Raw genomic sequence first — 26445 nt, forward strand, 5'->3', positions numbered from 1 at the left:
TATAGTACTTTCCCCTTATATTTCATTACAAATGTTTTAACTCAGGACAGGATGGAGAGTAATTGACCATTTCCATGTAGCACTGATGAAAAACGCAGCATCTTTCAAACCAGTTAAGTGGTTTTAGTGAGGCCAGCAGTGGGCACTCAACCTGCGGTCTGTGTAAATCCTCCTAATGCCCCAGTATAGTGAAGAGGATGCTATGCTGTCAGTGAGCGCTGTTACCCATCATAGCCTCCCAATCCTCCCCACCCACTGAATTGGCTTTATTACTGTCCAGTCCAGGAACAGCTGGTGTGTGGTGAGCGCACTGGCGCCGTTGTCCTGTAGCTGCCGTTGCATCATCCAAGTGGATGCTGCACACTGGTGGTGTGGAGATTGATTGTGAAGCACTTTAGGTGTATGGCCATACACAATAAATGCACATTACATTACAATAATGACCAAACTGACAACGGATCAAACTTCCAAGAGTTTTATTATCAAAAGTGGCCTATTATACTGAGAAAACAAAAACATCACGCATACAGAAACTGAAAAACAGGTGCCACACTGGACAAATGTCATCACCTTCTAATGAGCTGGTGATATGCATGGAAGAGACCAAGTATGTATAAGAACAAAACCAGACAAAAAAAAAAGAAGAAGATCTGAGACTATCTAATACCTTGAGATATGAACTGCAAAAAGCTACAAAATGGGAGGGAGATTTGACCAACAGAGAAGAGCGAGGACTTTTGAGAAGGATCAGTCAGTGGGATCGATTCAAAAGAGGAATAAAAAGAGATAAAAACCAAGTAAGGGACATCTTCATTTGAATGATTAGCAATAAACCTCCAGGATTGGTTGGGGCGTCGATAGTTGGTCTTCTCTGATGGTCAACGATCACTATTTTACATTTGTTTCAGTATACAATTAAAAAATAGTAATAATTTTATTAACAGATTAGGTATCATCAGTATAGCAGAATAGCTCTCGCTAATGTTCTTAAAATACAAACGAAAAGCAAAAAACCCTCCCACAATTGCTCACGAATCATCTTTTAATTTAAGCCTCAAAACAAAAAAAACACAACATTCACCTTTTGGCTTCTTTTTTTTTTTTTTTTTTTTAAGAGTACAAAAAAAAATGTTCCCCCCTCTTCATCATCACTGCCTCCAATTCGATTTCTTTTTACGAAATGAGCTCAGCACTCTACCAGAAGTCTCGGCGATGATAAGCGTCTGGATCGCAGTACTTGGTCACCACCACCCTGTTGGCGAACTTTCTCCCCGTTAAGCCCTGCATGGCCTTCTGGGAGTCGTAAACAGAGGTGAACTCCACAAAGATCTGGAAAAATAAAACACAGATCATGAAATGGTTCATGTATGTTTGCATAGCACTGCCAGATGTTGATGTCTGCAGGGTTCAAAGTAAAAAAAACTAAACATGAAGGTTATTAAATGGTAACAGAATTTACATTTTGAGCTGAAAAGGAGGACAAAGTTTGACCTCAAGTTTGCAGCCCCTCAGTCCCTTTTTTTTTTTAAAGTATCTTCAGATCCGTAATTTTATATGATCTAAAAATCATTCATATCAGTGACCGACCGTAAGTAGTTTAGAAGAAATTGCAGTTAAAGATCCCAGTGCCAAATACAAAATTTCTACACTATGTAGCAAATTTGTTAAGGCTTCCAAAGAATCTACAAATCATAAAAGACTGGCTTGGATTGATGACTTTCAAATAGATATTACAGAAAATGAATGGGAAGAAAGTTGTGTTCAAGCGCAAACATTATCATTAGCATTTATAACACCAGAAATGTTAAATAAATTTAATAGAAATATTCTGGACATTTGTGGAACATGTTTGACTTATAAGGGCACACTGTTCCATTGTGTTTGGCAATGTGAGCACTTGCAATTCTTTTGGAAAGAAATAATTGGTGTAATCTCTAAAACTATTGGTAAAGAAATCCCTGTTTGCCCTAAAATCTGTATTCTTGGTCTTTTCCCACCTGCCTTATCGCTGAAGTCATATGAACAGAAGTTTATAAATCTGTGTCTATTACATGCGAATCGCCTGATTGCCATTCACTGGAAAAGTATTCATGCTCCATCTTTGTCACTCTGGATTAAGGAAATGTCTTCCTGTATAGCAATGGAAAGGTTGACTTATTCAATCAAACAAAAAATGCACATATTCTACAAGATTTGGAACTTCTTCCTTCATTTTTTAAATAAGAGTGGACTGACCGTTTAGTAATCCCAAACAATGTGACTGTTAAAATTCACTGTTTGTAATGACTAACTTTAATATACTTTTCACTTTCACTAGAATGTATATGTTGAAATGTCAATTTTTTTAATGGTATTTATTTTTTATATATTTTTTATTTTTAACAAAATTGCCCTTTTTAATTTTTATTATTATTTTATCTTATTTTAGTTAATCTTTATTTTCTATTTATTTGTTTATGTATTATTTCCTCGCATGAGAATGCATTTTTTAAATTATTTTTTTTATTTGAATGTCAGGACGGGGCAGGTGTTCTTTGACTGGTATTTGGTTACTAATACAGTATGTATGTATCACATTTTTCTGAAACAATAAAAGTGTTAAAAAAAAAAAGTTTGCAGCCCACTCGAGCTGCTTTGGTAAGGCTTACCTTGCCAGTTCCAGGTATATCAAGGCCATCGACGGGTCTGGGAATTTCTATGCTCTTGACCTGGCCATATTTAGAGCACTCCTCTTTGACGTCCTCCACGATCTCCTCGTACTCCTCATCGTCGATAAGCTCCTCTGGAGCCACCATGTTCATCAGACACAGGACCTCAGTGGGAATACCGCCCATCTGGATCATGGGGTTGGATGTGAGGCCAGGCACTTGCAACGTCACTGGAGTCTCGTTTATACTCGTCTACAGATGGATAATGAAAAGAGGGGAAATACAGACAATTTAAGGATGATTAGAATTGGGGCTGTGCTATATTGGGAAAAATCTGATATATATTACAATCGGCAATATTTTATTTTTCTACAATTAATATTGCGATATGAATAGTTTCTCAAGATGGTTAAAATAGCACTATTTGATGGTTTTCTGGGGAGTTTTGCTTTGAAATGTAGTTATTTGAACTAGAAACAAGACAAAAATTCTAAATAAGTATAATTTTTCTGTTTAAATAATTAAATGCAAATTTTTTATACCTCGAAACATAGATTTTTGTGCCCAAATGCTCACAGTTACAGGCCTTAAAACATGCAGATGATAAACTTTCACTCTATTATAGTTAAACATAGCAGTGACTCTACAAATTGCATGTGTTCTGTATCTCCTGGTCAACTATAATTCAGACTTAACATTGCATATCTTGCGATGTGACAATTGCAAATTTATATCAGATATATATCGTGCAGCCCTCATTAAAATTAAAATAAACTTTTTCATTATGGTGTTTTCCAGGAAGAGCTGCCAACATTTGGATTAAATACTTTAACATAACAGTTGCTTGTAATCATAATTGTAGCATTGTCGATTTTATTTGAAATAGAAATATTTTGTTACAAAAGTCGCTGGAAAAACTTCATGCTTCATTGTTGTAGAAAAGTATTAAATTCCAATAAAATGTCATTTTTAAACCGTTAAATTGTATTTATTTAAAATATTTTCAAGCCATGTGCTTAGTTATTTTTAAACAGAAAAAAATTAATTAATCTTTATTTCTCGAGCTTGAAGCTTAGTTTAGTGTAATGTAAATGTCACTGCTGAAAACCAAAACACTAAAGAGCAACAATGCACAAAAACCCTACTAGGTCTAAATTGTATAAAACAAATAAAGCAAAAAACATCATCTTAAGCTGAGCTCGTTTCTTACCATTGTGGCATTCTTGGCTCCAACACTTGCCCTCTGAACCAGCAGCTTCTTATCTGCCAACTGCATGCCATTCAATCCTGCAATAGCCTGTAACAAATATGACCAAATACCTTTTTAAAGCAATCAATGCTAAAAAAAAACACACTGAATACAGTGAAAACCCAACCACACCAACTCACCTGATCATTGACGTTAACATCCACATATTCACAGAAAGCATAACCCTTTGACAGGCCGGTAGCACTGTCCTTAACCAGATTGAAGGCTTTGAGAGGTCCAAAAGAGGTCAACAACTCTTTAACCTGAAGACACAGGGTTAACACACACAAACAAAAAAAGTCAACATCAAGTTTCTACATAGTTTCTTATATGATTAAGAGTTGTTACCAAAGAGAATGTAGCCTAATAAACAATGCATCATTGACGGATGGTTTCCTGTGTGCGATTTCAGGACTCTATGCCACTTCTAAATTAAAATGTGATAACATTAGCTCCTAAAACTGCAACTACTTTTTGGGTTTTTAATTGTTGGGAATCAAACACTGCAAAACTTCACTGTTCTGTGCTGAATAACTTTAGTGTCTGTGCATTTGGGAATTTGAGGGCTTTTATTGTATTTATATAACGATTTATTAGATCCGATTCAAATGAAAGGCTAACATTTTTGCCTCCACTGAGCGCTATGCTTCGGTACTAAGGTTATAATAGTTTTGGATTTTTCATTAGTTTTTGTCTCTATTTTGTTTTGACTTTTTGTTTTTTAAATTCAGTTAGTTTGAATTAGTTTTTAGAGGCAGATTAACTAGTTTTTATTAGTTTCTATATTTTGAAATGAATTAGTTTTAGTTTAGTTTTTATTTGTTTCTGTGTTAGTTTTTGTTTCTAAATAAGGATATAAGATTCAAAATCAATAGAATAAATATTTTATAAAAAAACTCAACCATACATTTTTTTAAACCTGTATTTAGAGGATACCTGAACACTATCATTTACCAAAACCATACCCATCCTCAAATTCAAATGTAAATGCCCACAAGATAGCAGCCTTAAGTACAATATGTGTGGAAGGCTGCTCTGAGGTTAAATGCATAGTAGTGATGGGAAGTTCAGATATTTAACGCGGATGTTAGGACTTAACATACCAAAATTATGTAGTCAGCAATAGTAATTTCAGTCAGTTAAAACATCACCATGATCTGAAAAATGTCTTACAGTAAAGTTTTGTAACCCAACTGAAGCATGATTCACTTATTTAAATTCCGTTACGATTTTCTGTTATGAAATAAACTTGCATTTTTTCACCAGATCCTCTCATTGTTCGTGTTTGGTTCATTGAATCACGCATGCACAGTATTATCGGTTCACCGCTACTCAAATTTGATGTCAGTGTAACGGTACTGTTTTAATATATGAATGGGAGCATATATTAGAGCATTACGAGTCAGAGGGGGTATTAGGCTTGTTAAAAAGTAAGTAGTTTGTGGATAAGTGTTTACTGGAGACACGAATCATTTCAAATGATTCAGTTCGTTTTGGTGAACTCGTTCAACCAGTTCATTTAGAAGATCCGGTTAAACTAACGGTTAACTATAATAACCTTGTTCTGTACAGTACGATTTGACAATGTCGACAAACTTTGAGCTCGAGTCATCTATGGTTCATTAATATGCACTATTATTGTATTATTACGGTCTTGTGTTTAGGATGTGTAGTTAAAAATGTTTTTTTCCGGTGTTGAATCACTGGCTTGTTGCATGATATTCATTGTAAATCAATCGGCATTCTGCAGTGAGTCAATTTCCTCCTTTTGGTGTCGTACTGGTGTGCTAGGTACCCTTATGCCTCATTTCCACTTAGTGGTACAATACGGTCCGATATGGGTCACCTTTATCAGGCTTGTGTCTCCACTGCCAAATGGTACACTTTTTGGTAAGCGTGGTGTTCAACAAGTGTTCAAAGTTGCAGTTGACGTCATTCTTGCTTTACTTTGGTGTTTGTCCGTTTCCGAAAGGATGTCAGAAGCACTTTGATAATCACGCGCACGTTATTATGAGCTCATGTTCGCCACTTCAAATATAGATGCGCAGCGAGCGCACGCAAATAGATCACTATGGAGAGAGTGCAACCACTCACGCTTTTAGACAGTCTCATAAACAACAACAGTACACAAGGCAGATTCTGTTCTTCTTGACTTTGTGGCTGTTTATCGAGACAACAAGGTTTGTTTGAGCTTAAGGCCCCATTTTGCACTAATGCGTTTTAGTTTGAAAACGCATAAGTTTTGCTACGGTTACGCCATCCGTCCACACTACGCCGGAGTTCTCGAGCGCCGAAAACGCTGAAGAGGCCGTTTTCATTCTGAAACGCTGCTGCTCCGCCTCAGCGTGGATGATGGAAAACGGAGACATCTGTAAACGGAGGCGGGGCTGCCGACATTCGCCTCTCTGATTGGGGCTTTTCCTCAATATTAAGTAGCCTACAAACAGATCAGTCCTGCATCTTCTCCGTGTAAGTTCAGACTTCGCAAGCTTGATCAAGGCTGCAGTCTCTTCTTCTCAGTTTGATATGGAAAACAGACTATACCGAGGACACGGAGAGGTGTGGACGGAGAGCAGTTTAGAAACGCTGGGTAAAACGCAAGTGTGGACGCGGATCGTTTTCATTCTAAAACGCCGTTTTAAAACTAAAACGCACTAGTGTAAACGGGGCCTAAATCAATTATAATTATGACGTAATGTCTCGGCTGTGCCTTTAAAAATGACTCTTCATTCGTTTTCATTCTTCTGGCTTGTGCACGCGCTAGTGACGTTTTTCTGTAAACCAATAGTGTTCAGCTGCACGACTAGCTTAGCCTTTAGGTATCTTTTTGTTGTGCTAGATTCCCTTTTGGAAAGACTACCCAAGAAGTGCTGTGGTACGGTTCGCTTTTTGGTACTAATGACAGTGGAAACAAACATACCATACCGCACCCCACCGTACCACTCAGTGGAAAAGGGCCATTACAAAAAGGTCCCAAAAAGTGGTACAATTAACATTTCTTTTAGTGTAAATTAAGCACATGCTGTACAAAACCATATTGCAAAATGGAAACAAGCCATTAGAGCCAGATTCATCATGCCTATAAACTCCCGAAATACAACTTTCAGAGCACAAACTGACCAGGGTTAAAAACACAAAGAAATGTTTCTATGTTGTTGCAATTGAAACCAAGGCACAAGGATCGGAGGCTGTTGTCTAAATCAAAATATCTCCACAACCCGTTGCAATGTTATGCCTATGTTTATGCTTGATCTCACACTGCCCTACTTCAAGGACAGTCTGGGAGGGGCTATTTTTTACCTCCATCTTTTTTCCCCCCCAATGTATCTTATTTACTTTTTCTAAAGCTACCTCTAGTCTGACCCGTCTTCCCTGAAATGTGTGATGTTTGTGTATGGTCGAGGGGTCCAATTTCGCTGCATGTTACAGTGTTGTGACAAATAAAGGCTCATCATCATCATTATTATTATCGGTACATTACAAGCAGTAATGGCAGATTTAATAAGAAATGTTTTTTGAGAACCAAATCAGCACATTAAAATGATTTCTGAAGGTTTATTTAAAATTATAGAAGAGTTATAGCTGAAAAAATGCAACTTCGTTATAACAGGAATAAATTACTTTAAATATATTCAAACACAATGCATTATAAATTGTAATATTTTTAAATATTTTTGTTTTTACTATATTTTTGGCCAAGTTAAAGAGGTAGTTCATCAAAAAAAAATAAAATGTACTCATCTTTTACTCTGTGTACTGTTAAAAATCTGTAAACATTGGCTTTTACAGTATGTTTTTTTTTGTACTATGGATGTCAGTGGCTACCAGTTTTCAACATTCTTCAAACTATCTTTCTTTATTTTCAACAGAAAAACTCACAAAGGTTTGGAACCATTGATGTTGTATAAATGTTCATTTTTCAAAATGAGAAATCCCTTTAATGCAAGTACAAAACATCTTATAAATTTATGACTGCCAATGCATGCGTCACAGACTTTCAACCAGAAAGCATTTGTAACCAACCTGGTCGTCATTGAGATAGTTTGGTAAACCTCCAATGAACAGCTTGTGAATAGAGTCTGGTACAACAGTAGACACCACACCTGTGGAGCAGATGGACAACATTCATCAACACACAACTGGCAGGCACAAAAAAAAGGTGAATAAGAGACTAAAGTAAAAGGGTTTAAATGAATAAGAAATAACAGCAAGATTTTCCTAAAGTCAACTTTAAATGAAAATAAGTTTACCCTGAAATTGGACTGCTTTACAGATGCATAAGGACACCAGACATTTGTAATAAAGGAAAAAAATAAAAATCAAAAGTCATATTTGTTGTAGTTTGATATCTTAGAAGAGAATTGTATTGTGGGTTTACCTGGCACATAAACGCTGGGGTTCTCGCTCATGCCAGGTAATGGCTGATAGTCATGCGGTCTGCGAATCTTTAAGCTCTGTGCCTGGAAGATGATGCCATCGAATGCCATGGCCTGCGTGGTCTCATCCACTGATCGGAACTGATGAATTAATGAAAGAAGAATACAGTCAACAACCAAATATACCAAATCATAGGCAACATAAGCCCCTGTGAGTAGCTTTCTTTTTATCTACTCATCTTTTTATGTGCATTATTGGAATATTGTATAACAAATGGAATTGGCATTATGTGCATAATAAAATCGGCACCACCATGCGTTCATTGCATTTCGTCTTCTGAGGTGCATATATTTATTTTATAAGAAAAAGGCCCTCAGCGGCTTCTCCTACTATAGCAAAGTCCATTTTCTCTTTGATATTTGGCGTCAGTTTATCAGGAAGTCTATGGGTTCTTTCACATCTGTAGTTCGCTTCATTTGGTCCGGACCAAGGGTAATAAATGTTACATTGTTGCATCTTCTGCTGTCTTTGGGTCGTTTTCACACCACACTGCTGGCTTTGGTCCGAACTAGTTAAAACGAACCAAAATGCAGTCATCTGACAAAATCCACATCTCTCATTGGCCAGATGTTGTTGAACATATTTTCTAAACTGCTTATTGATTGTACAGAATTCACGTGCGGGAAAATGCTAGTGAACTCCCGCAGGTAAACCAAACCTTTTACTCTGGAGGGACGACTGCGCTGGCTGACTGTATCCCTGCTTTAGACAAACTATACATTATGACAATGAAGCGCGGCTGGAAAACAGTGTTTAATGCATCGCTAGTCACTTCAGGAGGAGACATGAATTAATTTAGCTAAACTGCGACATGGTCATCTTGCGTAAATATTACCAATGATCCATCAGGTAATGTTTTCCCCTCTCTCTCTCTCTGTTGGTAAAGCGCTGTCAACAAATATTTTTCCTCCATATCCCATAATGCACAGCGCATCGGCCTACAGCAGCTGAATTAGTTCAAAACGCGCAGTACTTTTTGCGGTTGGACCTGTTTTAGTACGGATCATATTCTCACCACAAACAAACTGCTCCAGGGTTCGTTTGAAAGCGTACCGAGACCACCTCTTCAAGCAGGTCTCGGTACGCTTATTTGGTCCGTTTTTGGTGCACACTCGAGTACGATTGCTGCATTCTCACCTGCCCAAACGAACCGGACCAAAAGGGGAAATGAACTCTAGCGCGATTCCATCTAACTAAATAAGGCAGGTGTGAAAGCACCCTATGACTCATTAGATGGGAATTGTGCTTTATTCACAAATATTTTTTGTGATATACCAGGTTTCCCTCAAGGTTTAATTAGAATCGTTGAAAGGAAAAATAGTTAGTGTGTGTACATGTGTTACTGACCTCAAGGAAAGCAAAGTTCTTATCCTGGTTAATCTGGACGGCGAGGACAGGGTTTCCAGGGGCCTGAGTCAGACCACCCAATCTCATCTGAGCATTGAAGAAGTCCATCATAGATTCCTATAAAAGAAGAGTTAATTAAGTTAAGGATTAGGTTATTAGGTCATTATGTAATAATAATATACATAAACTGATCATTTTATGACTAATGACCAATTAAATATGATAAATATCTTTTTTTTTTTTTATCCAAAGAGACTTAAAACCATAACCACACACACGGGAGCAGTTGATTGTTCAGTGCCTTGCTCAAGGGAATCACCTCAGCCGTGGTATTGAGGTGGATATTCCCAACAACAAACTCTGTTGGTACAGAGACTTGGACATGCAACCTCAGGATCTCAAGTCTCTAACCATGAGGCCACGGCTGCACCCCCACCACATATATTGAAATGTGTGAAATATTTTCAGTATCTATTCATTTTATGGCGTTTATTAAAGGGATTGTTCACCGAAAATTGAATTTATCCCATTATTTATTCACCCTTTTATTTAATCACCTCACAAAAAGAAGATATTTTGAAGAAAGCTGGAAATCTGTAACCAATGACTTCCATAGAATTTGTTTAGCCTAGTATGAAAGTTGGTTACCGGCTTCCATCTTTCTTCAAAATATCTTCCTTGTTCACACCTCAAAGACTTGGAATGACTTGTGGATGGGTAAATGTTTATGTGGTTGTTGCTGGGGCTTTCCCCCCTGATCTCACAATGCCCTACTTTAAGGACAGTTTGGGAAGGGCTTTTTTTCTCAACTACCTTTTCCCCAATGTATCTTATTTCCTCTTTCTAAAGCTACCTCTCATCTGACCGATCTTCCCCTGAAATGTGTGATGGTTGTTTATGGTAAGGGGGTCCATTTTCGCTACATGTAACAGTGTATATGACAAATAAAGGCTTTTTTTCCATAAAAAAAAATGTAATCTATTGTAAGTGTTTTTATAGGGAAAACTATGATCTTTTTGGGTTTATTTTATACCTGAATTTTTAAGAATACTAAAACAAGATTTGTTGTGGAGTGATGGGAACTTAATGTATACCACCAATATTTAATTTTATAGTTTTTGTAAAAATAAATTCATAAAAAACATTCAAATAAAATATAAAGTGTTAATAATACACATAACTGTGACTTTACTTCATTTGAGATAGGAAAACAAAACCGTTTAGATCCTGTGTGACTTAAGGATCTATCTTTGCTTAATTAGTGTGGATATAAAAATATAAAATGATACATTTATGATGTATATTACATAGCAGACATGCTTTTTTCCTATAAAACATGTTACTATTATGTTGTCTACCCTACCTGACAAAAGTCTTGTTGCCTATCCAAGTTTTAGGAACAACAAATAACTTGACTTCTTGTCGATCATTTGGTATCAGAAGTGGCTTATATGAAAGGCAAAGGCCTCTAGAATACGCCTATTTTACCAAAATAAAATATGAACATGTCTTGATTTGTAATTATTTAATTAGGATAGTAAGGTCTGACTTTGCTTAGACAAAAGTCTCGTCACTTAACAGAAATAATGTACCGTATAGAATATAAAGTCATGGTGCCGTGGAAGAAGAATTACTATTGTGTATGACTCCCATGAGCTTGGAGGACTGCATCCACAACCTCTGCAATGACTCAAATAACTTATTAATAAAGTTATCTAGAGTGGCAAAGAAATCCTTCTTGCAGGACTCCTAGGGTTCATCAAGATCTTTGGATTCATCTTCAATGCTTCCTCCATCTTACCCCAGACATGCTCAATGTTCATATCAGGTGACTGGGCTGGCCAATTCTGGAGCACCTTGACTTTCTTTGCTTTCAGGAACATTGATGTGGAGGCTGAAGTATGATGAGTGCTATCCTGCTGAAAAATTTGACCTCTCATATGGTTTGTAATGTAATGGGCAGCACAAATGTCTTAAGGCTGTTGAAGTTGCCATCTATTCTGCAGATCTCTTGCACGCCCCCATACTGAATGTAACCCCTACCCATGATTTTTCCTTCACCAAACCTGACTGACATCTGTGAGAATCATGGGTCTATGTGGGTTCTAGTAGGTCTTCTGCACTATTTGTGATGATTAGGTTGCAGTTCTTTAGATAATTCATCTGAAAATTGCTACTTTTTGACCAGAAGTCAAGTTATAACTTGTTGCTCCTACAGCTGGGATCGACGAAAAGATTTTTGTCTGGTAGTGTAATATTAACAAATTTAAATTAGCTAAAGATTGATTAACTTTAGGTGAGCTGTAGATGAATGTAAAATAATCTAAATATGAAAATATCGGAGTATGCTAAAATAAATATCCAATATGCTTCTGCATAATGCATCCAAGCATGCTAGTGTTCTCTATTTGGATCAGTTTACAAAAGCCCCGCAGAGTAATTCTAGTGTGCGAATAGTGTTCGTTCAACACCTCTGTGATGCCAAATGGGATGTTGCCAACGTAAAGTCTGCGAGCCTGGCGAGTCATCTGACTGCCTACTACAGGCACCGGGGTCGGCGTTACTGCCAGGCCGTCTGGCGTCATGGTGGGCAGCAAAGCGGTAGCGGGGATTTGACCAGCAGCTGAGGGAAAACAACAAAATATGAATTCATAAATTATATATGTGTTACTGAGTAGTAATAGAAGACAGAAAGAGAATAAAACGTAGTTAAGGGCTATGTACACTAATTTTTGCATTGGGCTCTCTCGCAAACATCCGTGTCTGTGCAGCTTACTTAACCGAGGATGAGCACAGATGGAAGAGTTTAGCACATGCCGATTATCACACACTGAACTCGTTCTGCTTCAACAGTCACCTCACTAATTTGGTTTGAGCACCATCCATGTGGACAGAAAAATTTAGACTGATTAGAGCTGCGCAATATTTCGGAGAATTATCGTACCTTTGATCCATTGATTTCTTTTTTGAACAATGACAACCTGTGATGCGCTCCTTATTTCGTCTTTGAATAAGTCTGAAACAGCAGTTATGCAAGCATGGCTTAGTAATAAGTATAATTCTTGCACGCTGTCGACCAACCACCAAGCATACAGTAGTCACTTCAGGGCAAAGCACCTGAGAGAGTGAGACCAACGATTCTTGCAGGCATGAAATATACACTTATTTCACGCGGCCGTCATTTTAAAGAACCAAAGCGAGGCTGCGGTGGGAAGAATCCCAGAGGTATAGGACCAGCACTGAAAACATTGCAGTAACATGCTGTGGACTACAAATCTCCAGCTGTTGCAGAGATTTCAAAATGCAGAAATGCTGTAAACATCACTTTAATATTAATCAGTAAGTTTAATTTTAACAATTAAAAGCAATTTAGCATCAAACAACATCACAATCTCTGTAAGAGCAATATGCTCAAGTGTCTTCCTATGCCTCAGTTCATGGCACCAGTTAAACACCGTGGGGACGCTTTCCTGCTTCAGCCTATGTAACCCGGTGAGCGATAAAACACTTTAGTCCTCTGTAGCACACCTTCGTGTTGTCTGTAATAGTGTTGTCCCGGTACTGAAGTTTTAAAAGCGTCCATTTCCCGTTAACATTCAAGAGCCGCTGAGCGCTTTCATAAACAGCGCTGATTTACAATAGTGCTCACCAGTTTACCGCACTTCACCCAGTGCAAACACAGATACACGAAGACTGGAGCGCGAAGCAGCCTTGAAGATCAGTCGAGTCATTAAGCAGATCGCTAGTTTGTGTTTGTACTCGGAAAAAATGAAGGATGAACTGATGGCCATATCGGCCAATCACAGCCATTTCTGTCAAGCACATGAACACAATGGCAAATTTTGGCTGTTTTAAGAAAGCCATCAACAGTGCCTTAAATGTTAGCAGGAAATTGATGGTTTTTCTTTTAATTCAGTTTAATTCAGTTCATGACAAGTCTAATATAGTGAAAGAATCAGTTCATTAACTCGAGTTTGATAAATGGCATCTAAAACGTGTGTTTGGGAAAGAAAACGTTAGCTAACTAGTGCCATTTCCCTTAACTTGGCTGAAAATGAGCTCTGATATCCCTTTTATTTTCGCCATTCATTCAGAACGGACCTTCGGGTCACTCGGAAGGCGGTGAAATTATAAATTTGTGTCACTTTCTCTTCGCTGATAAGATATACAGCCAGGTACACAACGTTCCTATGTAACTCCCAATGACACTTCCGGTTTTCTTCCCACCGCAGCCTCGATTTCGCTTTTAAAAATGGCGGCCATGTGAAATAAGTCAATTGCACATTACGGCAAGTTTAGCTTGCTACACAACTGAAAACGTGCTAGATATAATAGTTTTTTTGTTTGGAATTGTACTTTTATAAAGTTCTATCAAGTTTCAAAAAGGCGTGGCTTTGGACAGCAGGGGAGGAGCTGTGTTTCAATACGCTAATATAAAATATGCTAATGAATAGCATTTAGGCAAATCACCTACTGCACCTTTAATATGCTTTTACAAATAGAGCTTGAAAAAGGATCTTCTAAAATAATTAAAAACTTGTGTTTCATCTTGGAGAAAAACAAAATGATTATGAAAAGGGTAAAAACAATCTGGAAATCTGGTAGTTTCTTTTACCAAACATTAAGGCTAATTTCATGAAGGTTTTTTGTATGTAGATAAGTCTATTGTAAAATACCTCCAAAAACAAATTAGAATCTTTTAAAGTAGCGGTATTTATTAATTTATGGCCACATCACCAACTTATGGTTATTTCATGGCAAGATCAATATACATATTAACATTACATGATTGGAACAACTTTATATTTCAATAACAGATGATACACAACTACGAACAGAAATAAGTAAAATTCAGAAAAAATAGTTAAAGTCAGTTAAAACAGTTAAAGTCAAAATTATAAGCCCCACTGAATTAATAGCCCCCTTGTTTATCCCCCCCCCCCCCCCTAATTTCTGTTTAACGAAGAGAAGATTTCTTTAACACATTTCTAAACATAATAGTTTTAATAACTCATTTCTAATAACTGATTTATTTTATCTTAAAAATGATGACAGTAAATAATATTTGACTAGATATTTTTCAAGACACTTCTACACAGCTAAAGTGACATTTAAAGGCTTAACTAGGTTAATTAGGTTAGGGTAATTAGGCAAGTTAATGTATAACGATGGTTTGTTCTGGAGACTATCGAAAAAAATAGCTTAAAGTGGCTAATAATTATGACCTTAGAACGGTGTTCAAAAATTAAAAACGGCTTTTATTCTAGCCAAAATAAAGCAAATAAGACTTTCTCCAGAATAAAAAATATTATCAGACATACTGTGAAAATTTCATTGTTCTGTTAAACATCATTTGAGAAATCTATATATATATAAAAACAAACACAAAAAGCAAAGGGGGGCTAATAATTCTGACTTTAACTGTATATTAAATATCAAATATGATTTTTTCAATCTAATATTTGATAGATAACTTTAAATTCTTCCTGGTGACGGCTTTTTAAAATTATCCAAAGTGTTTTCATTAAACAAATCTTGTCTATTGGTACTCTTTTAAATGCTTTATGCTGAGAGCTAATGTCGTGTGATAGCTAAAATGCTTGCTACACAGACTTACACACATTTCTGTGCTGTTTGTTACCAGTATAGCACCCACACATATTTACTAAGAACAAACAAGTGGAGAAGGTCATGTATTACAGAGTCCCTCACCTTGCATTGCCTTATACTGCATTGGAGTAATATGCTCAAAGCCTGGAGGAGGGACATCCCAGTACTTCTTAATTTTCTTCTTTTTCTCCCGGTGAGGTGAACGGCTAAGGTGAAGAGACAAAACAAAATTAATGTTACTATATTCATTTCTATTGTATGTAGAATATTGTATGAAGAATAAAAGGATTGTTCTTTCATTTTTGAAAGTCAATTAATTGAGTGAAAAAGAACAATTAAAAGCAGACGTACAGTGCACAGAACGTGAATCACACTCACTTATTACAATTAGCACTGATTTAAAATATTTCACCTAACATGCTATAATCATCACACAGAGACTTTTAATGTAGAAATGACTAATATTTCCACTTGCAAAACACTATAAAAATGACGTAAAACATGGTAAAACTGGGTCAGCCCATCTGCTTTACCTGACATTTTCTTGGGGGTGGTTCTGTGTATGATCGCTGAAATGACATTTAAGAACAGGGTTTGATATGTAGCTACATCACAGTAGCTTGAATAACAGTACATAAACAACTGAATGAGATTTCAATTAAGAAAGAATTTAACAACAAACTATTTATTCTTGATTTCGGTGCAATAAAAACTGATTAGTTCAGTAGCTGCTTTTGAAAAACTGCTTCATGAAGCTTCAAAACCTTTATAATTGTTCTTGAAGCATGTTTTAAATTGGTAAAGTCCTGTGATTTCAGTAACAGGGCTTTGTTATGTCAAACGGTTTAAAAAAGTTTTGTAATATCAATGGTTCTCCGCTAGGGTGATCTGTGTAATGCAATAAAATCCACATGAATCACGCAGCTTCATTAAGATGAATCACTGAACAGGATTCTTTGGTTTTATCTAATCTCAAATCCGTTTTACTAGTTTGTAGATATTCAAGTAAGGAATTTGTAAAAAGAAAATAAATAATAGTTAACAGTCTCTTATTGGTCTGTTTAGCAGTGCCTACCATGAAGAAAAAAAAAACAACATATTAGAAATGAATAACTCATTATGCAGGCATTTGATTGTCCCATATAAGTAAAACAGTTTTTTAGATGTTAGTATCAGTATTGTTCGCTTTTAGGATATCTATAAGCGCACCAAAAACAATGACAAAATGTGCATTCGAAAATATAAAACTGAAGTAAAGCTTGTGGCTTGTCACTTTCACTCAAATAGATCAATGGTTTTATTCATGCGCCCTCATTCTTCACTTTCTCATTAACTCTTTTGACCAATCAAATGCTCTCTAGTATCTGACATGCCCCGCCCCCTTTAAGACACTTTTTATTTGATGCGCTTGAGCTCAACCACTCTCACTGGCAGCACGGTGATTAAACAAAATGCTATTGGCTGTTTTTTTAATGGGAGGAGCTACACTATGTCCCACCTTCTCGCCATGTTTCATGTTTTTATGGGAGGAGCTACACTATGTCCCACCTTCTTGCCATGTTTCATGTTTTTATGGGAGGAGCTACACTATGTCCCACCTTCTTGCCATGTTTCATGTTTTTATGGGAGGAGCTACACTATGTCCTACCTTCTTGCCATGTTTCATGTTTTTATGGGAGGAGCTACACTATGTCCCACCTTCTTGCCAGGTTTCATGTTTTATGGGAGGAGCTACACTATGTCCAACCTTCTCGCCATTTTTCGAGTTAAGATTGTCAAACCGAATAAAAACAAATCTACTGTGTGTTTTGTTGGATTTCTATGGTTTTGATAAGCGGGTGTCCCTTGAAGATGGTGTTTCCAATGCTTCGAAACAGTGAATCATCTTGAAAAGAAGCTTTGTTTTTCTCATCAATCAGTTTTGAAATGGAGAATAAATAAATGGAGTCCATAATTTTCAGTTTTGACATGTAGTTTAAATAAAACTAAACATAAAATCTTGTAAGTGAGCAAAAGTAAAGTAAAATGTATTTACATAGAGCAGTGGTGACCAACCCTGTTCCTGGAGAGCCATCTTCCTGCAGATTTCAGTTTCAACCTATATTAAATACACCTGCTGGTAATTATCAAGTGCTGTTCAGGTCCTAATTAATTGATTAAGGTGTGTTTGATCAGGGTTTGAGCTGAACTTGAGCTGAAGGTCGATCTCCAGGAACAGGGTTGAGCACCCCTGATATAGAAGGTTCCCACTTTTGTGGACAACAAATTTAAGTACTTTCAAGGATTTTTTAAATTAATTTTAAATCTAGCACCTTTGTAGTTCACACCTTAAGCATACAGTTGAAACCAGAAGTTTACATACACTCTAAAAAAAGGAACATAACCATTTTTAAAAAAATGTCTGATGGTAAATCACACTAAACGTTTACTATTTTAGGTCTGATAGGATTACTTAAATAATTTACATTTGCTAAATGCCAGATTAATGAGATAAAAAAAATGGAGAACTTTTTTATTCATTTCTAGACAGTTTACATACATTTCCTTGGTATTTTTTAGCTTTGCTTTTAAAGTGTATAACTTTGGTCAAATGTTTTGGTTATCCTTCCACAAGCTTCTCACAATAGCTTGAAGGAATTTTAGCCCATTCCTCCAGACAGAACTGGAGTAACAGAGTCAGATTTGTTGGCTGTCTTGCTCGCACAAGCTTTTTGTCAACTCTGCCCACAAATTTTCGATAGGATAGAGATCAGGGCTTTGTGATGGCCACACCAAAACATTCACTTATGGTATGTTTGGAAGACCCATTTGTGGCCAAGTTTTAAATTCCTGTCTGATGTCATGAGTTGTTGCTTCAATATTTCTACACAATGTTTTTTTTTTCATGATGCCATCTATGCTGTGAAGTGTACCAGTCCCTCCTGCAACAAAACAACCCCACAACATGATGCTGCCACCCCCATACTTCACAGTTGGGATGGTGTTCCTAGGCTTGTAAGCTTTTCCCTTTGTCCTCCAAATGGAAAACTGGTCAGTTCAATCTTAGTTCCATCAGACCAAAGGACAGGTCTCCAAAAAATTGTCTTTTTCCCAGTTTAATTTAGCCAATTGTAATCTGGCTTTTTTGTTGATTCTGGCTTGTTGATTTTCCCATGTTGTCACACAAGGAAGAGGTGTGTTTGAGGTTTTCCTTAAATACTATTCTTCAGTTGTGCCTCCAATTTACTCAAATGTTGTCAATTAGCCAATCAGAAGCTTCCAAAACCTTGACACCATCATCATCATCTGAGCTTTTTCAGAGGCATAATAATTGTACTGTATGTAAATTTGACTTTCAAGAAAAGTTAAAACGATTTCTCAAAAAGAATCTCTAATTATTGTGCTATTAAGCATAACAGACATAAATTTGAAAATCCTAACTTACCTAAAAGCGAAAAAGCTTAGTCACATTAACATCTGACTTTTTTAAATGGTTATATGCCTTTTTATACAGTATATGTAAACTTCTGGTTTCACCTATATATAATGCCATGAAAGTCTTTTCTGTACTTAACAATACTTATTATTTACATCAAAATGTCATAATGATATTTTGAATATGTCATTTTTTAAAGATGTTGACCGATTTAAACATCTTTTTTACAGTTATGTTTAAAGAAATGTAATGCAAATATTTGAATTCATGCATTCCTTTTCTTTACCGCTAAGTCCCTTTATTAATCTGGGGTCGCCACAGCAAAATGAACCGCCAACTTATCCAGCATATGTTTTACGCAGTGGTTGCCCTTCCAGCTGCAACCCATCACTGTGAAACATCCATACACACTCATTCACACAATTTAGCCTTCCCAAATCACCAAATCATCCAAATCACATGGCAGCAACTCAATGCATTTAGGCATGTAGACATGATCATGACGATCTGCTGCAGTTCAAACCGAAAATCAGAGTGGAGAATTAAGCTGTTTTAAGTGTCTCTGAGTGTGGCATGGTTGTTGGTGCCAGACTGAGTTGGGCCGGGCTGGTTTGAGTATTTCACAAACTGCTGATCTACTGGGATTTTCACGCACAACCATCTCTGGGGTTTACAGCTTCCAGCAGGATAATGCAAGAACCCATGTTTGTTTTTTAGTACTTTCCAGGCCTTGAATTATGTCTGAAATTTTAGAAGTGTTTAGCACATAAACATAGAAAAGCTATCCAAGGTGCTTAAGAGTAAAAAAATTTTTTAAATAAAACAAAATGGACAACACAAACAATAAAATACCAAAGTAAATATAATTAAAATGCCAAAGCGAAAAGATATGTTTTTAACCTTGCTTTAAAAACAGTAATGAGTCAAATCTAATTGCAACCGGTATTGCAATATCTTTTAGCCTACAACATGGCTAGACAATATGACTTGAATTTAATAATCAACTTTTACTTAATCTCTCACTCAGAGGCTTGGCCACTGTTACTGTTGAATAATAATGACTGCGATAGGCACCTGCGTCTGTGTCGGCGTTCCTTGCTGTCACCGCGGCGCTCCCTGCTTCTCCTCTCTCTGCTCCTTCTCTTCCGTTCTCGACTGCGGCTGCGGGACGGACTGCGTCGCCGGTGCCGGTTCTCCTTGTCCCTCTCTGAGACCAAAAAAAAAAAAAAGAAATGCATTAGCATCCAAAAAAGAAAAAAAAGAGAATCAGTACTGCAAGCTCCTAAAGTAAATGAGAGGACGGAAAGAAGGTGGTAAACAGAAGACAAAGCCCATTCCAGCTGCAGAATGAAAGAAAACGAAAGGTTTGGCACAGAATTATGCAGGTTTTCTGATTTCACAGTGAGTATCTAGGGGCAAACGGAAGATTAGAGGGAAAGGAAGGAGACAGGTTGTGTTTGCTTTTCTGAACCTCATTCTGGGATACCCACCATGACCGTTTAGACTGTCACCTGTGCGGAAGAGAAAAAGGGACACAGGAGGTTATTCCAGCTCATTTAAAACATCCTATTCTTTCATGCAAAGAGATTACGGTCAGCCTGACTGGACGACTGCTGATCTGGCAAAAATGAACACACAGAACGCCTGCAGAAGGGCCCTATGATTTTCATTATTGAAGTTAGGCTAAAGTTGGCTTTGTAATCGCACATTTCACCGTCTTATTAAAATTTCAGAAAAGCATTCTTTGGAAATTCAAAATCATACTTGAAATATGACTGTACACTATATATTGTTTCTATATCACAATACATGTATCCGCTTGTGGACTTTAATCAGGTTTATTTTGTACATTAAGGATGTCAATACAACAGTGGATATTAACGTGTATCCAGTCACATTTGCTGTGCAAAAACATTGCAAAGCTAAATGTGTGTGTGTGTGTGTAAGCGTTCGATCGTTATAACGACATTTTGTGTGACTCATCATTGCAGAAAGGCTTGAATTAACTACACAACAAATAACCGTTGAGAAAGATCTTACTGTTGTAAGGGAGATCTGCTTCATTCTTGTCAGTCACTGTGCTGTTTGTTTACGTGAAGGCTAAAGGCTGGTTCATACTTCTGCGTCAAGTGATCGGCATGACCCACAGCGCATGCAACTCGCGTAGCTGTGCATTTATACTTCTGCGCGTTGTCTCTGTTGTTCTGCAATAACACTTCCAAAACACTAGTTGGCAGTGAGGTATTAATGTTCCTTTGTGTCGAGTTTCTTCCCTGGTGTTTTGTTTTTCCTTAATGCTTCCTGAATGTACATGTGGCTCAAACTCGCTTATTTTGAGGCAGGAACCGGCGGGCGTGCAACAACTTTAATCATGAGGTAAACACAAAACAAAACTTTCCTTACGGAGCTTCTTCACGGGACTCCACACTTGTAAACAATCGCTCCATCGGGCTCGTGACTCGTTAGTGCTACCAAGCCGACCAATTACAGTGCTTGCGCTACGCGTCGTTGTGACGTGTAGTTAATTTTTTTAAAAGGTGTGCATTAGCGACGCTGACTGCCACGGCAAAGGGCTATGTGTTAACGCGTAGGCTGCACCCTAGCATACGCGTGCACTTGACGCAGAAATATAAATCAGCTTTAAGCCTCTGTCATGCATGTGGGAACGGTGGGCGGGAAGAATGAGCTCATTTGCATTAAAAGCACAGGCAACAAAAACTGCTACAATATCCTAACAGCCCAAATTTCCCAGATTTAAAAAGGTATAATAAATAATCTGATGGGTGCATTAAGCTGAAACTTTACAGACACATTCTGGAGACAAAAGATTTATATTAAATCTTGTAAAAGGGTTAAAATAGGTGCCCTTTAAGAGAGCTTAATTGTATCCGTGTAGATATACAATGAATATTACACAGTGTTGTTTTACATTTGACAATTAAATTTGTGTATCTGAATTAGGGCTGGACGATATGGCAAAATTTATCACGATATATTTCTTAAATTCAGTCGATACATTATAATTTTGATATCTATATGGACAATATTAAAAAGCCAGGAAAAAACTAGCAAGACAAGACAGCACAGCACACAATGGATGTCTGTACCCACAAATGTCTGCAAACTGAACTTGCAAAGTCTATCATAACATCCAGGCCCTTATTACCTTTTTTTTTATAACTTTAAATAAAAACTGTACAAAAATGAATGTTTCCTTTTTATTCGTATTTATTTAGCCTTTACAAACAAGAAATGTGAAATAGACTATCAAATAAATCAAACTCTAAGACCCAGCTTGTCTAATAATGTCTAATAATTACAGAATATTAATGATGATGAAAATAACAATAATAGTTACAATGAATAACATTACTCATTAGATGCTGCTTTGAATGTGCTTGGATGTAAGTTATCTGCTATAAAAAGTCTGTTACTTTATGAAAAATACACTTATGGTTTGCATCAAACAAAAATGAAGCATTGCAGTAAGAAATATTTATTTCGCACTGCTGTTTTTTATACATGTCAATTTAATAATATTTCTGCTACAAAACAAACGAAAGACTAAAATAAATCATCCAATTTAATACTGAAAGCTGCAAAACAGTCATCAGTAACTAAATAAAAAAACATCTCAAGAAGGAACGGACAAACGAAAGTAAAGTCTCACTTCTATCGGATTCTATTGAATTGATTTTTTTGTTGATAGATTTGGCTTTCATCATTTAATATAACTATAATATCATATAATATAACTATAACTAAAAAAGTTCATCATTTAATAAAACATGATAGATTTTTGACAGGGGGGGTTTATTGGAATAAGAGACCATTTTTAAATTTAATTAAAAAGAAATTATATTATTATTATTATATTTGTAAAAAATGAAATGTTAAACATTCAATGTTTTCGACTGATTAGAAATGTTTATGATGCACAAAATTGAACTTAACTATTCAGAAAATGAAAACAGAAATAAATAAATCATAGGGCTCTTCTGCAGTTACAAGATGATCAGTTTTTTTTAATAATGACGAGTCATTCCTGGAAAAACAAATCCACAAATCTGTGTCTGTTGTAGGCATGGGCTGGTATAAGATAACGGTGTGATAACCTTGAAGGAAAAAAATAATAATAATCACAGTTTCATGGTATCATGATAACTGCTTTGAAAAAAAGTTCTTTCCAAATGTCTGGGTAAAAACAAACTTTTTTTTCCACTTTGAACACAGTATATTTTATTTTAAGAAACATTCATAATATTTTAAAACAGCAAACATGTCAGGCTAAATAACTCAAATAAATCATTGACTTCTGCTGTTTTTTTTAAGTTTCAATAACACAGATTTCTTTACAATACAAAGAAAAACACATAAAAAAAACCTTACATATCCGGTATAACAGAAAATCTTAGCAGTTTTAAAACCTTGAAACCGGTTACCATCCCATGCCTAGTCTGTGCATTTAAAGTGTCATGAGTGAAGGATGAAAGTGAGATACATTTCATGCACTGAAAACAAAGTTTCAAAAATTTTTTCATTCATCAGAATCCATTTAATTTTCACATTTTACCATGATTTACAGAAGAAACTAAAGTAAATATAGGAAAATAAAGATATTTTCATGTATAGCGGAAACGAGAATTATCAATAATTAAAATGGAGGTCCAAATAGGCATGGGCCGGTATAATATTGGATAAAAATAGCACGGTTTCATAGTATTGTGGCTATTTCTCTAAAATATATTATTTTTAAACGTCTGGGTAAAAAACTACAACTTTTTTTTTTTTTACCATTAGACAAAATATATATATTTATTTTTTAAGAATCATTTTAATTATTTTGCTAAACGTCAGGCTAAATAATTCAAATGAATCATTGGCTTCTGCTGTCTTCAGTCTTAAGTTTCAAAAACAGATTTCTTTACAATTTAAAACAGCATCTTCGGATATCTTTTCTGCTTGACTTTTCAAAACCGTGGTATACCTTGATAGCAGTTTTCGTCCCATGCCTAGGTCCAAATGATTCATTTCTTGCTATTTAAATTGTATACTTTGCCATTATATCTGAAGTATACAATGCTATTAGGGCTGTGCAATTAATCAAAAATTCTGATTAGATTTTGGCTTCTAACAATTATGATAAAACATTAATCGAGATAAAACGATTATTGCATCATATACCAGCCCCGTTCCAGTTGTACACATTTGTAGCTCTGCAAGCTCAGTTCCACATGAAAATTACTAAAAGCATTACTGTAATGCTGTACTGAAATGCAGTACTGTAATGTAACTTTTGCAGCATGGGATGCGCGCCGTTCATTGATGTACATTCACATCATTCATGCTTTTAAATGCGCAGAGGAGATTGCATGCTGTTATGTGTGCGCGCGCTAAGCCTCGGAGACGAGCAGAGTACACACATCTAAAGACATATTAATGTGAGCGCTTTAATGGTCAAATACATGCAAATTTGTGTCAAAATGCGGTGTTTAGTGATTATTTATATTAACCTTTATTTATGTGATAAACAAACGAGTTGAGAATCAAAAGACATGTGAAAGTGAAACTATTAATCAGAACCGTACTGCGCTTAAAGTGACAGCACACTATATTCCTGTCGACTGTTTTTATCATTAATCAAACAACAAAAGGGCGAAAATCTCTCACTGCTCTTGACTAAAGAAGTTTTTTTTTTCTTACAGTGAAGATGCTTAAAGCACAGTTTGTTTAATATTTTTATTCTATTATTTTTCCCCCTTATTTACAGGGAAGAAAATAACTATATATATATATATATATATATATATATATATATATATTAAGGGGGCTAATAATATTGATCATAAAATAGTTCTCAAAATATTTAAACCTGCTTTTATTCTAGCCAAAATCAAACAAATAAGACTTTCTCCATAAGAAAAAAATATTATAGGAAATACTGCAAAAAATTCCTTGCTCTGTTAAACATCATTTGGGAAATACTTATTAAAAAATAAATAAATTCACAAGAGGGCTAACAATTTTGACCAACTAAATCGTTTTGAATAATCGTGATTACAACTATGACCAAAATAATCGTGATTATGATTTTTCCCATAGTCAAGCAGCCCTCATTGCTATTATATGTCCTTTGTTTGCTCATCATTTCACACGTTACTTTCTATTTGTACTTTTTAATTACATTAAATACCTATAACAAGTGTGATTATTTTACAATACAGCTTATAAAAGTCATACACATATAGTAGTTTAATTACGTACAATAACACACGTGCAAAATTTAAATAATAGCATTTTAATAACTAAAATCTTGAATAAAAACTTAAAACATCCACAGACCAATTTTGCGCGTTCTTGCATCAGTTATGTTTAAAAATAACCAATAAAACGACCAACATTAGACGTATTGAGATAATTGCATTTCCGTACACATCGATACGTGAATTTTTCCCCGTAACTTACTATGTTACGCAGGTGAATGCTGTATAAATCAGTAAATGATGCACATCCATACTCACCTTGTTTATTTTCAGACAGCTGTCTCTCAAATTCATCAAAATCAGACATCCTGGTGTTTTGATCAAACTTCAGCTAACACGCCGTTTTCCTTAGATAGCTTTATTCCCGTCACACGCTATTACAGGAGACCAACTATAAAACGCAGATGTTTTAAAAATTTAACACAAGCATAAAGACTTTGCCGAAATACACCTATAACGTTATTTGCGCAGAGGTTGAAATAAACGCTTTGCTTGAGAAGGTTGTTAGCAGCTAATGCTAAACGGAACCACTGCGGAGCACGAATAAAAGGCTTGCGTCGATAATGTTTAAGATTTAACCATTTCGTTATAACGATTAGCCGTTTAGATGTATTTCCTGATACTCAAATTGAGCTAATAGTCCTTATTGATTGAGGTTAAGTGTAGCTCGTTTTGACCAAAGGGGCTAACCGCTTATTCCGCGTTGGCGGATGCGCTCATCTTTTCCTCACGGTAAAAACTCGCTGAACAAAAACACTGATGACATGCGACCCCTAAAGGCCCGGAGTGAAGGTTTAACCCAATTCAAGCGTTGTAGTCCTATCCATGGCTTTTTAAATATATTATCTTGCACATAAACTGGCCGAAGGACGCCGTGACGTGAAGCTAAAAATGGTTAATAACAGCAAGGAAACAAATAGTGATATGAAATCCCTGCTAAAAAATCCAGCTTAAACCAGCCTAGGCTGGTTGGCTGGTTTTAGCTGGTTGACCAGGCTGGTTTTAGAGGGTTTTTGGCCATTTCCAGGCTGGTTTCCAGCCATTTCCAGTCTGGTCTTAGCTGGTCAGGCTGGAAAATGACCAGCTAAATCCAGCTAAAACCAGCTTGACCAGCCTGGTTTAAGCTGGACATAGCTGGTTTTGGCTGGGCTCCCAGCCTGCTTAAGCTGGTAAAGCTGGTTTTAGCTGGTCATCTTCCAGCCTGACCAGCTAAAACCCGGCTGGAAATGGCTGGAAACCAGCCTGGAAATGGCCAAAACCCCTCTAAAACCAGCCTGGTCGACCAGATAAAACCAGCCAACCAGCCTAGGCTGGTTTAAGCTGTTTTTTTCAGCAGTGATATGTATATATATATATATATATATATATATATATATATATATATATATATATATATATATATATATATATATATCACAACAACAAAAGTTACAATGTTTAAACATGGTTTTAGCATTATATTTAACGTCAACGAAG

General features: G+C 36.2%; 1 protein-coding gene across 13 annotated transcripts; it reads right to left on the minus strand.

Moving 5' to 3' along the window:
• Positions 1 to 459: 459 nt before the first annotated feature.
• On the minus strand, positions 460 to 25695 carry u2af2b (U2 small nuclear RNA auxiliary factor 2b). 13 transcript variants are annotated; one of them, XM_087294164.1, is made up of 14 exons: positions 25228 to 25695; positions 20197 to 20217; positions 19781 to 19913; positions 15825 to 15860; positions 15394 to 15497; positions 12153 to 12304; positions 9682 to 9798; positions 8276 to 8414; positions 8148 to 8159; positions 7921 to 8000; positions 4038 to 4160; positions 3859 to 3945; positions 2649 to 2900; positions 460 to 1329 (listed from the first exon to the last, which is right to left on the minus strand). In XM_087294164.1, exons 1-14 carry the CDS (start codon positions 25274 to 25276, stop codon positions 1195 to 1197), a joined length of 1440 nt encoding a protein of 479 aa, XP_087150290.1. In that variant the 5' UTR covers positions 25277 to 25695; the 3' UTR covers positions 460 to 1194. The 13 variants fall into 13 exon arrangements, with proteins under 13 accessions (XP_087150290.1, XP_087150289.1, XP_087150291.1 ...); XM_087294163.1 differs by having other exon boundaries at positions 8148 to 8162; XM_087294165.1 differs by lacking the exon at positions 20197 to 20217 and having other exon boundaries at positions 8148 to 8162.
• Positions 25696 to 26445: the final 750 nt, after the last annotated feature.

The sequence above is a fragment of the Danio rerio genome, chromosome 19 (genome assembly GCF_052040795.2).
Source record: "Danio rerio strain M-AB ecotype USA chromosome 19, GRCz13ab, whole genome shotgun sequence".
Classification (NCBI taxonomy): Eukaryota; Metazoa; Chordata; class Actinopteri; order Cypriniformes; family Danionidae; genus Danio; species Danio rerio.

Coding starts and splice junctions, on each gene's coding strand:
- u2af2b (XM_087294163.1), bottom strand. CDS start 25,276: ATGTCTGATTTTGATGAATTTGAGAGACAGCTGTCTGAAAATAAACAA. Junction 12,305..15,393: donor GCAGTATAAGGCAATGCAAG/GTGAGGGACTCT, acceptor GTTTTCCCTCAG/CTGCTGGTCAAATCCCCGCT. Junction 2,901..3,858: donor GAGCCAAGAATGCCACAATG/GTAAGAAACGAG, acceptor ATCCATCTGTAG/ACGAGTATAAACGAGACTCC.